We start from the raw sequence: 15,953 nt of genomic DNA on the forward strand, positions 1-15,953 counted from the left end.
ACATTTTCAGAAATTCTAATAATTCAGATGTGGTTGACACCGTTTGTTGCAAATAAACCTGATGATAATATTTTCGAATGACATCGTTTTCTATAGAAAAGATGGTGGTCTTTATACATGTGATAAAGATGTTACGTCGATTTTTGTCTATTGGTAGCAAAATTCTAACATTTTTTTTATCAGAAAGCATACTTGCAGGAAATTATCATTTCTAATATGCATCTTGGAAGAAACACAAAAGTGTCAAAAATTCGCTTGTTATTTTATGAACATTTGATTAAACAAAACAATCGGCTTATGAAATAGTGATTACAAATACCTAATCAACTACTCAGTTTCCGGACATAAGATAATAAAACTGTGCAAGTTACAGGTGTCAAGTGTGACCACACAGAATAAGCATGCAGGTCTATGATGTGGTTTTTTTTTATTCGTTATATAATTAACAGAGTCTTTTTTTACATGTGAGAAAGCAAAATTTTCAGAAAAATAACATTACTTTGATTTTTTATTAATTGATTTATATAAGCTCAAGCATCATTTGTAAAAAAAAATCAACTCATAAAAAAAATTATACATAAATTATTGACTACAATATCACACATAGAATTAACAACATACGTCAATTAAGGTTAAAATCGATTATGCTTCATCACAACAATTAAATCTCTGTCATAACTAAGATAGTAGTTCTCATTCATAATTCATCGCTTGGCAGTAACAGGCACTTGCTGTATTATGTTCTGGACAGCAAAGACAGGTCATGTACACTCTGTCACGAACATGAGATCTTGGACAGTCCAGTTCTAATTCCAGTTCTTCACTAATTCCATTTCCCTCATTGCTAAGAGTTGGTCTGAAATTCAATAGAAGGCATTGTTTAGAAATGAATGAATAAACTCAACACTGCCATGCAAGGTATGAAAATAAGAATCAAAGAGGTGTTATACAACATATATCTGACATCAATTACATATTTCGTTTTTTCAGGAATGGGGATCAAGTCGAATATATCTCAATCAACGTAATTCACCGTTATTTAACATGTAACTGTATTTTCTACATTCCTTTGAAAAAAGAAATCACCATATTTGTTACTGAATTTTTTAAAATATTTTTCTAAGAAAAATTGGAAATATTTCATTTTCAGACAGAATTGAAACTTCTTAATGAGCAAAACTAATTTGATAGCCAAGGTTAACCATGAAAAACTGTTTGAATGAAAATGTATATTTATTGTGAGAATTTTTCGGTTGCTGTATTTTTGGTACTGCTTATTCAAATAAAATGGAACATAATTTTTACATTTGGTGAATACAAACAGTTTACTAGTGCTTACTCGCAAACATATAACCAATCGCAACCTTGGGTGTTAGTATAGCCATATTTGATTGTAGGTTCAGCGCCATTTGCACAATCCATGGATACCAACTGACGTTTTTTCCGTTCTCCAGTGGTTGTATTGGTATTCTCTGAAAAAAGGATTCTCATAATGATATGACAAAATATATTAGTTACCGAATGCTGGGAAAACACTGAAAATGTTAAAACATCATTAGATCGATTTAGAGAAGAAAAAATATCTAACACAAACACATACCAGACGTGGCAGGGAATTTGTACAATATTCACAACAAGAAATCAATAAATTACATGTAGTTTCTAACCACTACTGTAACGCCAAAGCCAATAACCACTTATAAACATTTATGTAAATAAGACTTTTTTTAAATGATACGATGAAAACAGCCCTGATATTACTAAAACGGCATGTGTCATACAGGTGACGTCGCTTTGTCATATACATCATGTGATCTACATTATTTTTCGGCTGGGTCCAATATTTCCAATACGGACTGGCAATGAATCCTGAATTACATGTAAATTCAGTCCAAAAACATATTGGTCCTATACTCAAATCATTGCCAGTTCGTATTGGAAATATTGGTCCTATATTCACATTATTGCCAGTCCGTATTGGAAATATTGACCCTATATTTACATCATTTCCAGTCCATATTGTAATATTGGCCCTATATTCACATTTGATGTATGTAATACAGCATTCAGAACAAATCTGTATTGAAAAAATGAAATTCACTGGCTGCTTCTGTATTGGCACTGGTATAGATTCTTGGTCAGTTGTATTGACTCTACGGGTCTCGAGGCCCATACAGCAAACCTTGAATCTATACCAGTGCCAATACAGAAACAGCCAGTGAATAGCACTATTATATTAATTATTTGTAAGTTTTCAATGATATTTGTCTTACTGGTTTCGTGGTTGCTAATTTTTTTTGTACACTTAGGATATTATCTGCCATGGCTTTTAAATCAAATTGTAATCCAGCACGAACAAAAATAACGATAAGAAGATTTCGGACAATGGTATGAAATACCATGATTTATAATTAACTTCGTTCGAATTTTGTGTTTCAACATATTTATTTTGTTGATAAGGACAGATATGTGCCAATTGTCGTAATTGCAATCCCGTCATCTTTTACTTGAATGAGACTCACAAATTAATACTTAGAATCAGAATTGTACTTTCGTTGGCAACATGACAGCTACAACATGTGGCACATGATCTACTTATCCATCTGTAGCACATAAGATCACTCCTGGTTACTAATAAGGTTCGTAAACCTCAATTTTAAGATATTTATATTGTGTTTTATTCACTGCTTTAGTCGTCTAGTCGTTTGTCAGTTGATTTGTTAACTCATGGGTTTGAACATGGGTTTTCTGTAGTTTACCTCTCTTACAGTTCAAATGCTTTCGTTTATCGAAATCACAATAAATCAATTTGCAAACATGAAAAAGCCAATAAATATCAGGTTTACTAAACTTGGGGTGATGAACAGACACATATGTTACTTGAATAACTACAAATTCAGTTATTTTGTGACAATGACCATTTTGTTTATGTTTAATGCGGGGTTCACGCATTGCCGATTATTTCTCCCGTTTGAGATCAGACGGCTATAAGACACGAAAAGTGAAAAAGTCGGATTACTATCCTCAATTATATGGAATGTCCAATCATTGTCTGAACGCAGTCGTTTAAGTTCGTAACAGATTCCTACGGGTCGGGAATGGTCCGGATGGTTCGGCGAAGCATCCCGACAGTTAGGTGCGTCCCGTAACATTCGTGGAAACTCCGATTTTGTCTAGTCGGATTGCAAGCGTGTCTATGTCGTTACAGATTCTGCTGTATCGGATCAAAATCCTAACAATTTTTAATGTTTTCTGAACGGTGTCCTGTGGAACAGGACTGATCTGGAGACATTTTTCATTGCTGTTTTTTTCTGCCGATTGAGTCCAGATTGCATACAGATCTTGTCGATTGCGAACCGTCTTTGCCGAAACCGTTCCGGAAGAGTCCCGTTATTAATACGAAATTTTGTAAATGATACCCACGTCAGAGTCCCGACAATTACATAATGCAATACGACTGAGACCAGACAAATCCGTTTTCAATGCGATAGAGCGGACCGTGATAGGATTACATTCAGACAGTACCTGATCATCCCGATGATGCCGACAGTTTTCGAACGGATAACTTTCGTCAGCGTCGGTTCACTGTCTGACACTGCCTAATCTTTGTCGGATTACATTCGGTAGAATCGGGAATGGTCCTTTCAATGTGTGACCCCAGCTTAAAGCCTTTCTTATATAGTTTCAAACAGTAAATTGACTTTTATCCCCGACTTCTAATTGACGATCAACTTTCCTCATCAGAGATATGATACTTACGTAAAATCTCTGAATTCTCTGGAATTAGGCCAACTTCATGTAGTTGAAACCCAAAACCTTCAACAAATTCTTTAGCACTTTTACTGCCAAGTAAATTTAAATCCAGTATGACCCCTTTCTTATACCAGTTTTTTAGAAATACTGATGTCGGTTCCTCTCCCGAAATCTGGTTGCCATTATATTTCTGTAATATTCGATGAATGAGTTCAGAAAATCAAAATTTTGGACAATTGTTTGGTATTTAAGAAAGCGAATTGTTTGCATAACATCTATATTTGACCACTGAAATGTTTATTTATGAAATACTTTTTACTCTTTACTATTGATACTCAAACTCATAATCGGTAACAGTTATGAATGTCTGCTATTCATTTTTATCGTTCAGATTGTGTGGTTTTCTTGCATCATTTGATAGACAAAACATTAAAAAAGTCCTTTAAAATATAAACCATATTGATAATTGTGATAAACAATCATACATTTTGTACAATAAGATCTTTAATCCGTTATTCTGTTACTAGTTTGTTGTCTGCTCTTTGGTCGAGTTGTTGTCTCTTTGACACATTCCCCATTTCCATTCCCAATTTAATTTATTCTTTGAAATTGAGAAATGATGATTATCAATGCAATTTAATCACATGATTATTGATTGCATTAATTCGTTTTTTTGTGCAATAAGTAATTTATTCACATTACAACATTGCTACTTCTACGTTAAATGCAGGTAAAATATGCATTTAAAGGTTAGATTTTTTTATTTCGGAAAGACGTAAAGTAAAACGCTATTTAATATATATCATGTTGATAATCTTTGATATATTATAATAGAAAATTGAAGTAAAACCCTTACGTCCCTTCTTTTAAACATTTTTCTGTTGTTTCTTTTTGTTTTGCAGGTGGCAGTTCTTCTAGTTCTGCAGATTCATTTAGTTTAAAACTAATGAAATAATTTTTACACTTCGTCCTGTTAAATGACCAATTGAGAATTCGTGCCATGAATACATGGTACACAGTAGATAACTGACATCAACTATGTGTTATTATTCATTAGTTAACAAATACAATATACGTTCGATGCTTAGGTTACATTACAAAAATAAATGTATGCTATGTGACGTACAGCTCTATTGATACTACATTTTAATGATATTTTGTACGATATCAGAAAGGTGTAAATTGAAATGATAGTCATCATCTTTTCATTATTTTCCTAAACTATAATGACTTTTTTTTTTAGATAATGTTTTTATTTGTTAATTTTTTAGACCTATTTATCAAAGCGGTAATACCATTTGGAAAGAATAACAACAACATTTGACGTAATTGCGTTGCAATAAAAAAAAAACAGACGAACAGTAGCATACAGTTCATGTTTTATTATATGGATCTACTTTTCATTTTCAAACACAGAAAATATTTGAAGATTTATCATGACTTCAGTAGATTTACATTTATGAAAATATTTCAAAATAATGATGAATCATGCTCATTTTAATATGATAATTCAGAATCAAAGGTTCTCCAATTTGTAATAATCAATTTTTGGCCGACTTAAGTAAGGCTATCGAATAATCATACGTACATATCCCTTTACTAAGCTCTCTGTTGTTTCTGTGGCATCTTTGTACACGGTTCGGTCTAGATAAGTCTTATAACATTCCAACTTTGACGGATAACAGGATACTTCAATATTCTGCATTTAAAAATACATTACTCATGAAAATACCACCCAAATTACCATTAAGTTATACAATATATACAAGATTTGAAACAAATGGATACTGAATTACATGTAGGATTTAGATATAGCATTATCACTGAAGACTGTTTTAAGTACTTTGAATAACATGACAAAATGTATGTTTGGAAATTACAATGTCAATTACGAGTCCCAATATATGATTAGGCTTATCTCTGGACTTCAATGTAAGCATTGAGAAGTTTCAACAAATACCGTCTTCATGCTACATAGAATTATTATAATAAAGCAACTTATTTCGTTGGTATAACAGTTTTGAACCGAAACAGTGATTTTTGTGAAAAATTGTTCAACTACTAAATAGGGTAACACGTAAGTTTTAGTGTTAAAGTGAATTTTCAGTTTAAACGACCGATTAGATTATTCAGTGATATCCTGACACATGATTCGCCAATAATTTTTAAAAGATCCTTTCTGTAGATTTGATTTCTCTTTGTAAATAAAAAGAAAACAACTGAATTGTCTACAAGACACATAAACAGTATCGAATTAAATACAGGCAAACTGGTCGAACAATATGGACAATGAGGGTCGGTTGAAAACAAAACTTTACGACAAAAGAGATGATTTCAGCTTTCCAATTGTGAACTTTCCATTTCTAAGTAGCAACATTCCAGCAGCACCTGCATACGGGGTATATATCTCCCAATTGATACGATATTCCCGTGCTTGCATTTCCTATCATGATTTTCTTGAAAGAGGGTTGCTGCTCACAAGGAAGCCATTAAACCAATAGTTCCAAATGGTGAAGTTGAAATCATCCCTTCGTAAATTTTACGGACGCCATCACGAGTTGGTTGACCGTTATGGAATAACCGTTTCACAAATGATATCGGATATGTTCCTTACGTCGTAACTACAATCCCTTTCCCTTTCATGAATGTGACCTACCGAATTAGATTATTTACCGGATTTGTTATCACATAAGCAAAACGACGGGTGCCACATGTGGAGCAATATCTGCTTACCCTCCCAAAGCACCTGAGATCACCACTAGTTTTTTGGTGGGGTTCGTGTTAGTTTTCTATGTTGTGTCGTGTGTGCTGTTGTTTGTTTGTCTTTTTCATTTTTAGCCATGGCGTTGTCAGTTTGTTTTAGATTTATGAGTTTGACTGTCCCTTTGGTATCTTTCGTCCCTCTCTTATATATATATTTATCTTTGGAAAACACTTGACACTTAATTGATGTTCACACTTTTTGGCTCATTTAAGATAAAATTGTTTGTTTAAGATTAATTTAAGATTAAAATGTAGTTAATGCAGTATATAAGTCTTCCCAAAGTCTTATTATAAAAAAAAATATCCGGATGTTTAAAAGACATTTCCTTGATTCAACTTTCATTTACCTATAGCAACATATGTTTAATATATATATTGAATATTTGAGAGCCAAATTTAAATGCTTTGCTTCAATCTATTTATAAAAGATAGAATATAAAAACAACTCATTGGTCCTGGTCATAAATTATATCTATATGACCCGATAAACAGTTTCTTATTAAAAAAAACTTACATGCTTAAAATCTTGCACTTTGTACATTTCATCAAGGTCATTGTGTGCCGGAGTGTGGTAGTAAATAATGTCATTTATGATATCTGTATCGATGCTTTGGTCAAACAGTGCGCCTTTTTCTGCTACGTGGAGATCAAAAGTCTGGAAAGAGTTATGAAAAATTATCACAGTTTTTTACAAAGAGAAAAAAAATCTACTGTGATTCTCTCTCTCTCTCTCTCTCTCTCTCTCTCTCTCTCTCTCTCTCTCTCTCTATATATATATATATATATATTATACATTACCAACGGTAGTGTCGTCAAGGACATTGTTAAAACATCGCCTGAAGATTGCCAGTAGGTATGGAAGTGCTGGTGACAATACTTTAACGAACTGTTATTATTTGATGTGAATTTTAGTTTGCGAATTTAAAAATTTTAATATATATATAGTCAATATATATATACATAGTCAGCAGGGTTAAAGAACATCAGTTGTTCGACCTGTTAGTCAAATGCGTTTTGTTTAAATATACTTTTTCACTTTTTTGGTCTTTTGGAAAATGTTGTTTGTGCTGTTTAAACCCTTCTACAACGAAATTTGTTTTACATGCACACGTATAAAAATTGCGGTTTTTATCCAACGCAATCATAGGTTTGAACGTAGTTTTCAATTTAGACTCGTTTATATTTTTTCGTTTGGGCTTGTATCATATTTTTCCTCCGATTTATATGATCCGTTCATCCTACATTGACTCTTAAAATTCAAGAGTCTATCTAAAAATGAGGGTACTTTTTATATGGCCTTCCAAATACCGTTTCGATCCCTAACATCATTAAAGAGACATTTATTGTCGAAATCCGGATCTGGTGTACTAAAAAAATATTGACACCGCATGTTTGTGGCATAACATCGTGGCCACAAGTTAATTATTTTGTGTTTAGTATTAAATTCATATTAAGATCCACTTTGTTACATCTTGTGATCAATTGTATTTGGCAATCGCCAATGGCAGTCAGCAGGGTTAAAGAACATCAGTTGTTCGACCTGTTAGTCAAATGCATTTTGTTTAAATATACTTTTTCACTTTTTTGGTCTTTTGGAAAATGTTGTTTGTGCTGTTTTTAGACCCTTCTACAACGAAATTTGTTTTACATGCACACGTATAAAAATTGCGGTTTTTATCCAACGCAATCATAGGTTTGAACGTAGTTTTCAATTTAGACTCGTTTATATATATATATACATGTATATATATATATACTTATACTACTCGTCTAAACATCAACCCAACAATGTTAGATCTGTAAATTTGCTTTCGCAAATTTGTTGTTCTTCCCTCGCCGGGATTCTTACCCATGGTAGTGGCGATATAGTGACACCATATCGCCTGCACTGTACCGGCGCGCTAGACCACACGACAACCTGGGCTTAATGAAAATGAAGCTTTCGGTGGTCGAGTGTTACCTTTCAACGTCAGTTTTAATCTAGCGTCGTACTGATAATTTTTATCAATTTAGATAATCTTTTGGAAACTATAACATGACAGGAGTTATGCTATTATTATAGCCAAAACGATTTAGCGTGCATAACTATTTATGTCTATGTTAAGTATGAATGCATTCTAAAATTATTATTTAAAATTTTTATCTCAGTAATCAGTGTTCTTGTTCTAACTGCTGTGTCCCAATTTGTTTTATACTTTCACCTAGTATGTCTGTTTGTATTGTTCGACTTGGTTGTCACCTTACTTGAATTATTTGCGGCTGCCATGCAATTAAGATATTAACATTGTTAAGCACTATTGACCAGGTCAATCCCCCATTTATTTACATAAGTATAACCTGTACAAAGTCAGGGATATGATGATTGTTTTCATTCTTTGAATGTGTTTGAGCTTTTTATTCTGACATCTAATAAGGGACTTTCTGTTTTAAATATTCTGTTTGAGTTCGGTATATTTGTTATTTTACTTTTCAGTGCATATATTTTCTAAAATCAACCTGTGGGAAATTTAGAAAATTTAAAGATTCCCACTCCTTCGGGAGAGTTGAAAAAGAGGGACGAAAAATACCAGAGGGACAGTCAAACTCATAAATCGAAAATAAACTGACAACGCCACATTTGATACAATCAGCAATTTTTTGGGGTTCCTTTAGTTAGTTTATATAGCTCGTAATGTCCTTACATCTATGGATGTCAAAATATCAAGATTGAGCGTTCCTAAATATGAAAAGCGCATCTGTTGAACATTATCAAGTTTGAATTGCATAAAATGACAATTACTTTATCAACTATATATGATTCATTTGTGTCAGGATTCGTATCCTTTTTATTATTTAAGAGATCGACAGGGTAAAGACAAAAGATAAATATAAAACTATTAGTGTAATAATACGACATTTTAGCGATTAGTGTGACATGAAATATTTTGTGCACCGGTTTAAAAAATTGATATCCTAATTTACTTACAGCAGTATATTTGTGCTTAGGCACACATTGCACACTGATCATACAAACACAGGAAATAAAGACTTGTAATAACATTGTTTGTCTTCTTGAATGCAGTGACACAAGAGTAAACCTAGAAAATAAACGAAGTGTGTAAAATAAATCAGATTTTGCAACACGAGGTTGTTACATATATCTGATGTTGTGTTTTACTTAGGTTAACAAAAATATAACAAGTAGTACGCAGTGAGTTTTAATTGTTCAATTGAAAACTCATGTTGAACCAAGTTTGAAACATTTTTTACATAAGGCAATGCCTGTACCCAGTCAGGAAAATTGCAGTTGTGTTTAATTCATATGATGTCGTAGGTTCAAGTTACGAATTGATTATGAGCTTTTCGTTTTGAACTTTCATTGGGGATTGGTATTATAGATATTTTACCCTATACCCCAATATTTTATTCAAATGTGTTAGATTTACATCTAAAATGTTTCATAAGAAGTTCCCTTTTGACCTTGTCATTGATTGTTTATAAATTATCATAATGATAAGGTTGAACACTTCAATTTTTCTAGACGCTATTTTATAATTGAGCGTGAACACGACCACAAAATGATTGTAATTTAATAGTCTAAAATCTGTGTTTTCAGAAAATCCGAATCCGATTTTCGAACACAAAAGCTAATTCAGCAATAGTTTAAACTAGATAAAAACAGAAACGAACAATTTTGTATTGCTAGGAATAAATCAGATTTGTTTTGCATGTCGTTAGTTAAAAAAATTCAACCATTCTTTCTCGAAAACCTGCCATAGAAAGCTTTTAATAATGCCAGGATCTGTTTCATTAATGGCAACTTTTAGTTACCTTGTAAATCAAATGATTTCTCCAGTGTAATTGAATGTTCTTTAGTTTAAAAGGGACACATATCTACTAAATGAATATTCTACTTACCTCGACAATCAACCTCAACTTTGTGTTAACTGCAAAACGTTTTATTAATTGTTTCTTACTTGTCGTAATTTATATAAAATTCGTAACATAATTGACCAATGAGATTAGAAATTTATATCCTGTTACAAATTATTGTAAATCAAAATATGTTTTTTCCAAAAAATTCAAAGTACCACGACGTTGAATCATAAAAAGGAATTGTCATGCGTGGCACTTTTGATAAAATATACCATGTAGTAAATATCAAATAACATGAAAGCACCATAAACTTTATTGATTTATGGGATACACTTTGGGAACAATGATATCAATTCTTGGAACAAAATCATCAGGAATTGTGATGACAGTGCAATCGCGTTTCTACAATATTTAATATTCTGTTTATGAAGTCGTCAACTTACATGAATATCATCGAGGACAATCTTATCGAAATCTATGAATGTATCAATTCACGAAATAATAAAATTAGGTTTATAAGATATTTACTAAGAACTGTCAAAAACAAATTACTCGAACTTTGAATAAGGATCATTTGTTCATACACACATTCAATGGTCAGATTTTTTCACCCACAATTTTACGTACCGAATAAGACTATTTACCGGGTTTGAAATGACATGAGCAACATGACGAGTTCCACATGTGGAGCAGGGTCTGCTTTCTCTTCTGGAGTACTGGAGATCAACCCCAGTTTTTGGTGGGGCTCGTTTTGCTTAGTTCTTAGTTTTATATATTGTGTTTTGTGTACTATTATTTGTCTGTTTGTCTTTTATTTTTTGCCATGGCGTTGCCAGTTTATTTTCGATTTATGAGTTTGACTATCCATCTGACATCTTTCGCCCCGTCTTCTTTAATATATATAAGTTTAAAAGATACCAAATTATAAATGGATGAAAAATAAAAATGTGATTAGTGTGAAAGCATGGAAAAAGACACCATAGTTTTCCTGTGTGAATCTGATTTTCTGTAAAAAATAAAGCGCTATTAACGACAAAGATTGTATTCAACGATTAAACTATATATAGCGTAATTAAAAAAAAATGTTTATCATATGCAACATTTTAAGTTAAATATTCATCTCTTTCTTCCTACATTATAGGAATTTGTTTTATCCTGAAATTAAACCTTCTTACCATTGCATTCGTGTTTGAATAAACGTGGACCCCTAAGAGGACCAACATTTAATCGTGAAAAAAAGCAATTTGAATGGAAAGCTTTTTCAGCAGCAGAAACAGGGTACAGGATATTAAATACGCACACTTTACTTATAATTTAGTAAATTTCCTCGTGTTATACGTACACTATTTTTGTTACATTAAAGTTCTGATTGCCGGAAAACAATAAAAAATCAAAAATCTGATAAAAACAGTTATAAGAAGCTGAAAGAAATGAAGTTTTCTTTTATAATTACCTGTTCTTTCTAATTATTTTGTGATCTATCAAATTTAAAAAGTCATGTTCCAGCTGAAATATTGATTTCATGCCGCAACGTTTTCACTTAAATGAAAACAATCAAATTCAGGCAACATAAGTTTGTCTATCCGGAAAACAATGTTACTGAATGAATTGTATGACCCCAAAAGCAATGTAGAAGAAGTGAGGTTTCAGACAATTTCCCCAAAAATATCAACCTAGTTAACAAAAAGCACACAAAAGCAAAAAACACATTTTAATCAATAGAAATATTTCATAGACTTGATAAACTCCCTATTTAAAAAAAGGAGATATGGTATGATTGAATGCTTGACAACTTGTTTTGTCTGAAGTTGTCATTCAAGCACTTTTTTTTACATCTTTTTGTTAAATATGATATGATACAATATGTTTAGGCTTACATTTAATGCAGCTTTCTTCATTATATTAACCAACTTCAACTTCAAAGAGGATATCGTTTTGTTCATAGAAAAATCAAAACAGAAAGTCCCTAATCTTATGGCAATTTCAAAAGCACATCAAACGAATTGATACCATTAGTTAACTGTAATGATTAGTTTATGTGTTTCCTACGGTTTTAGTTTGTAACTCAAATTTATTTTCTATAATTCGATTGATGACTTCTGAACAGTGGTAAACTACTGTTGCTTTTATTCATATGGCCTGATTTGGTGCAGGAATTTTTTGATGTAGAAAAAAAAACAATGAAATGACCCTTGTGTTATAGCTAGCTAAACCTCTAACTTGTAGTAAAGTCGCATACAACTTCTTTCTATTGACAACAACATGTAAAAAAAACAGACACAAAAGGTTAATATATCAGAATTAGGGATTGCTTTCTAATCTTAATCACTATCAAACACATATGTCAACAACAACAAACAAATAGGCATATACACAATGCACATTTTGATCTTTCGGTTTTTGACAAGTGTCTGAAGGAACTCTGACTCATACGAAAATAAGAAGAGGTCGAAATGGAGAAGCGCACAGTCAGTTCCCAAATAAATGTCGACAATTTGTTCAAAAAATTTACCTCCAAATTTTACAAATATGTTGTCAATAAAAAAAACTCCAGCATGCTGATCACTTATTTCTCAGTGTAGAGTTTTTTACTTTTTCATTTGTTTTTGTTAACTATAAATAAAATATGCCGTATGACATCACAAAGTAATAGATTTAAAGCGGCTGCTATCATTTTTATGTTGAAAAGCATTGTAGATTATTCCTTAAAGTCGATTTTTCAATTTCACATGGGAATAGTGGTATACAGGGTTGAAAAATCTAAAGTTTTGATAACATTAATTAAGAACTAAGAGAAGGATCGAGATTTAAAATTATCCAGGAGTTCTTTTATGATTTTAAGAATCCACATATGGTTAATGCCACTACACAAGTTAACATTTTTACAGTTTTTCTGAAGACACTCTTGTCACCGCATACATAGACTTGTCAATCAAAAGGACAGGTCCTTCGTATAACATGCAGATGAGCCGGAAATGTTCTGTTGCTTGTACGGAGTTTTGTGAAGCTTAGGTATATAATAAAAAAAAACGTCACCGCTGTGTTTTAGTTGAATGTTTCTCTAATTGTATCCATCTTATGAGTTAAGCCTTTTTGAACAGATTTTTGTAATTTTGTGCTGATGTTGTACTGTTACATAACTTTTAGAGGTTAACGGTTGGTTTGGACGCCAGGTACCATGTTTAGCCCCGCCCCATTCTGTATGATTAGATGCCCGTATTTCAGGCGTTTGTTGTTGTGTTTCATATTTTTTTTTATCAATATTTTGTACATATATTAGTCCATTAGTTATTTTGTTTGAAGTGTCTTATATTTGTCATTTCGAGGCTTTTAATAGCTGACTATGCGGTGTGGGCTTCTCTCATTATTGGAGGTCAAAGGGTGACCTTAAGTTGTTAATTTCTGTGATATATGGTATCTTGCGACAAGTTGTCTCATTTGGCAATCCATGCTTCATTTTCTTTTTTATAAATCCTCTGATGTGTTGTTTAATGTAATGTTCACTAAGGCCATGAAGGACTTATGATATGCCAAAATAACATTCTTATCTAATAATATGTTTTTGTATGTGGGATTACATGAGGGCTCATTTATTTCCAAATCTTTTACAGGACACTCTTAGTAGAATAATTTACATTTAAAAATATTATTAATTGAATCTTTGTCCGCAGAAACAACAATATATTTATCATGTTTATCGTGTGAAGTGATGATAGACATTTCACAGCTTCTTTGTCTCGACAAACATACTTTGGTCGATCATTCATGTAGTATTTCAACTTATGAATTCGACGTTTTATCAGTAACCCGATTGTTTAAGCCCTTTCTGACATAGTGTCAAGTTCAACTTCTTCTGGTTAAGCCCGTCATCTAACGTAGACCTTAATGAAACCCCGGGTTGGAATCGTTTATAAATAATTAATTTTTCCTCTTTCGGAAAAAGTCATTATATTATCATTTTTTTCCTCACAAATGCTGAAATTTCAGCAATTTTGTTTTTAATCTTAACATTTACAGTTCATGAGTGTACATTTTGACTGAAAACACATCATGTTTTATCTCTGATATCAATATTGTTCTCTTTTTAAAAATTTAAAAACAGCAAATTAAGGTGTTACTGTGCATGCAAGAGTGCAATTCATCAATGCTTATACAAACATATATAAGTCAGTATATATATGATATTAATTGATCATGCACAATAGTCCTTGTCTTAACGCGCCCAACACGATTTTGAACGAACATTGTTAATGCATATTAATTTATTCAAAATAAAACGAAATTTTATTTCAACTTCAATTATGGGGAGATTACTTTTGCTGCATAATGTGACTGTTATAATTCAAAATATTTGGTTGTGAAAATACAAAGGAAGTAAACAAAAAAGATATTACTAAACAAAATCAACACAAAGATCTAATGATACATGTGATACAGGACATAACTACAAAAGGCTATTAAATATTGAACAACATGATCTTAGCCTGAATCTAACTGTAGACGAAACTTGCGTGTGGGGTACCTAGTTTTTATTCTGGTATTTATGATAATTTTATTAGTAGGGTCACAGCGTCTGTTTTCACTACAAGTAAAGTATTAATCGTAGACAAGTTCACCATTTTATCAGATAGATAAGTGTTTACATGAAGTATCTATAAATATTTATCTAATTTAAAGCCAGCGATTTTAGAGATTTATAAATGGATTAAATTTTGTTTTCCTTTGTTATCATACAATATGAATGAAGGTGAAATTATTCACATAATTTATGAAAACATCAAGTTTCGTATCTTGAATCCTTTTAACAGTTCAACAATGTACGGTTTTGGTGTATTCTACTGGAATGATAATGGATAATCCACTTAATTGACATGTGTATAGTAGAAAATAAATATTTTCCGAGGTTAAGTTATTAACAAACATAAACTGTACTGAAATTCAAAATACTTGAAATAATACAGTCAATAAAGTTAACTTCATAAAAAGCTGTTGATAAAATTGTTGCATTTTTTTACATCTATTTTCTTTGGTTCATTAGAAGATCATGTATTCCACCTAAATTAAACAGGGAAGAGTGTGGTGCTAAAATCAAATGACTGATGATGAGAAATTTCCATATCTTCATTTGTTTTAAATTGAAACTAGACGTTTAATTACCCTTTTCTAGGAATAAATTACGGTCACTAATTCTAATTTTTGTTTATTCATTAAACAGATCGCGTAAATGGATACAAATATCTGATTGACACATTATTAGAAGAACAGTTTAATTGAAATGAAAGAATCTCTAAAACTGACACAAACAGCAGGCTTTTTGTTTTTACAGAATATACTCGTAGAGGAGATGACATCATTGCTCATCTAATTTCGCTGGTAATATTTGCTGTTGTCTTTGTTTTAAAGATTTCAAAATTTTCGTGATAATGTCAAAATTAGCAGAATATTATAGATAATGGCTGAAGTATTTATCTACAAAAGAACTTCAAAATTCATCTATAGCTCATTATGTAGTATGTATTTTACGTATTTTATCATTTGGTCTTTGGTCTTTGGTCAAGAACATCCATGTTTTACACTGAACA

The 15,953-nt window shown here is 31.8% G+C and overlaps 1 protein-coding gene across 1 annotated transcript; it reads right to left on the reverse strand.

Moving 5' to 3' along the window:
• Positions 1–490: 490 nt before the first annotated feature.
• Positions 491–10,546, reverse strand: LOC143083662 (uncharacterized). The gene is made up of 7 exons (XM_076259945.1): positions 10,414–10,546; positions 9,482–9,593; positions 7,031–7,171; positions 5,342–5,452; positions 3,760–3,943; positions 1,340–1,472; positions 491–856 (listed from the first exon to the last, which is right to left on the reverse strand). The coding sequence occupies exons 2-7, from the start codon at positions 9,554–9,556 to the stop codon at positions 694–696; spliced, it is 807 nt and encodes a 268-aa protein (XP_076116060.1). The 5' UTR covers positions 9,557–9,593; positions 10,414–10,546; the 3' UTR covers positions 491–693.
• Between the last annotated feature and the right edge of the window lie 5,407 nt (positions 10,547–15,953).

Source organism: Mytilus galloprovincialis, chromosome 7, assembly GCF_965363235.1.
Source record: "Mytilus galloprovincialis chromosome 7, xbMytGall1.hap1.1, whole genome shotgun sequence".
Classification (NCBI taxonomy): domain Eukaryota; kingdom Metazoa; phylum Mollusca; class Bivalvia; order Mytilida; family Mytilidae; genus Mytilus; species Mytilus galloprovincialis.

Coding starts and splice junctions, on each gene's coding strand:
- LOC143083662 (XM_076259945.1), bottom strand. CDS start 9,556: ATGTTATTACAAGTCTTTATTTCCTGTGTTTGTATGATCAGTGTGCAA. Junction 7,172..9,481: donor CTAAGCACAAATATACTGCT/GTAAGTAAATTA, acceptor AACTCTTTCCAG/ACTTTTGATCTCCACGTAGC. Junction 1,473..3,759: donor AGAGAATTCAGAGATTTTAC/GTAAGTATCATA, acceptor TCCTTTTTTCAG/AGAATACCAATACAACCACT.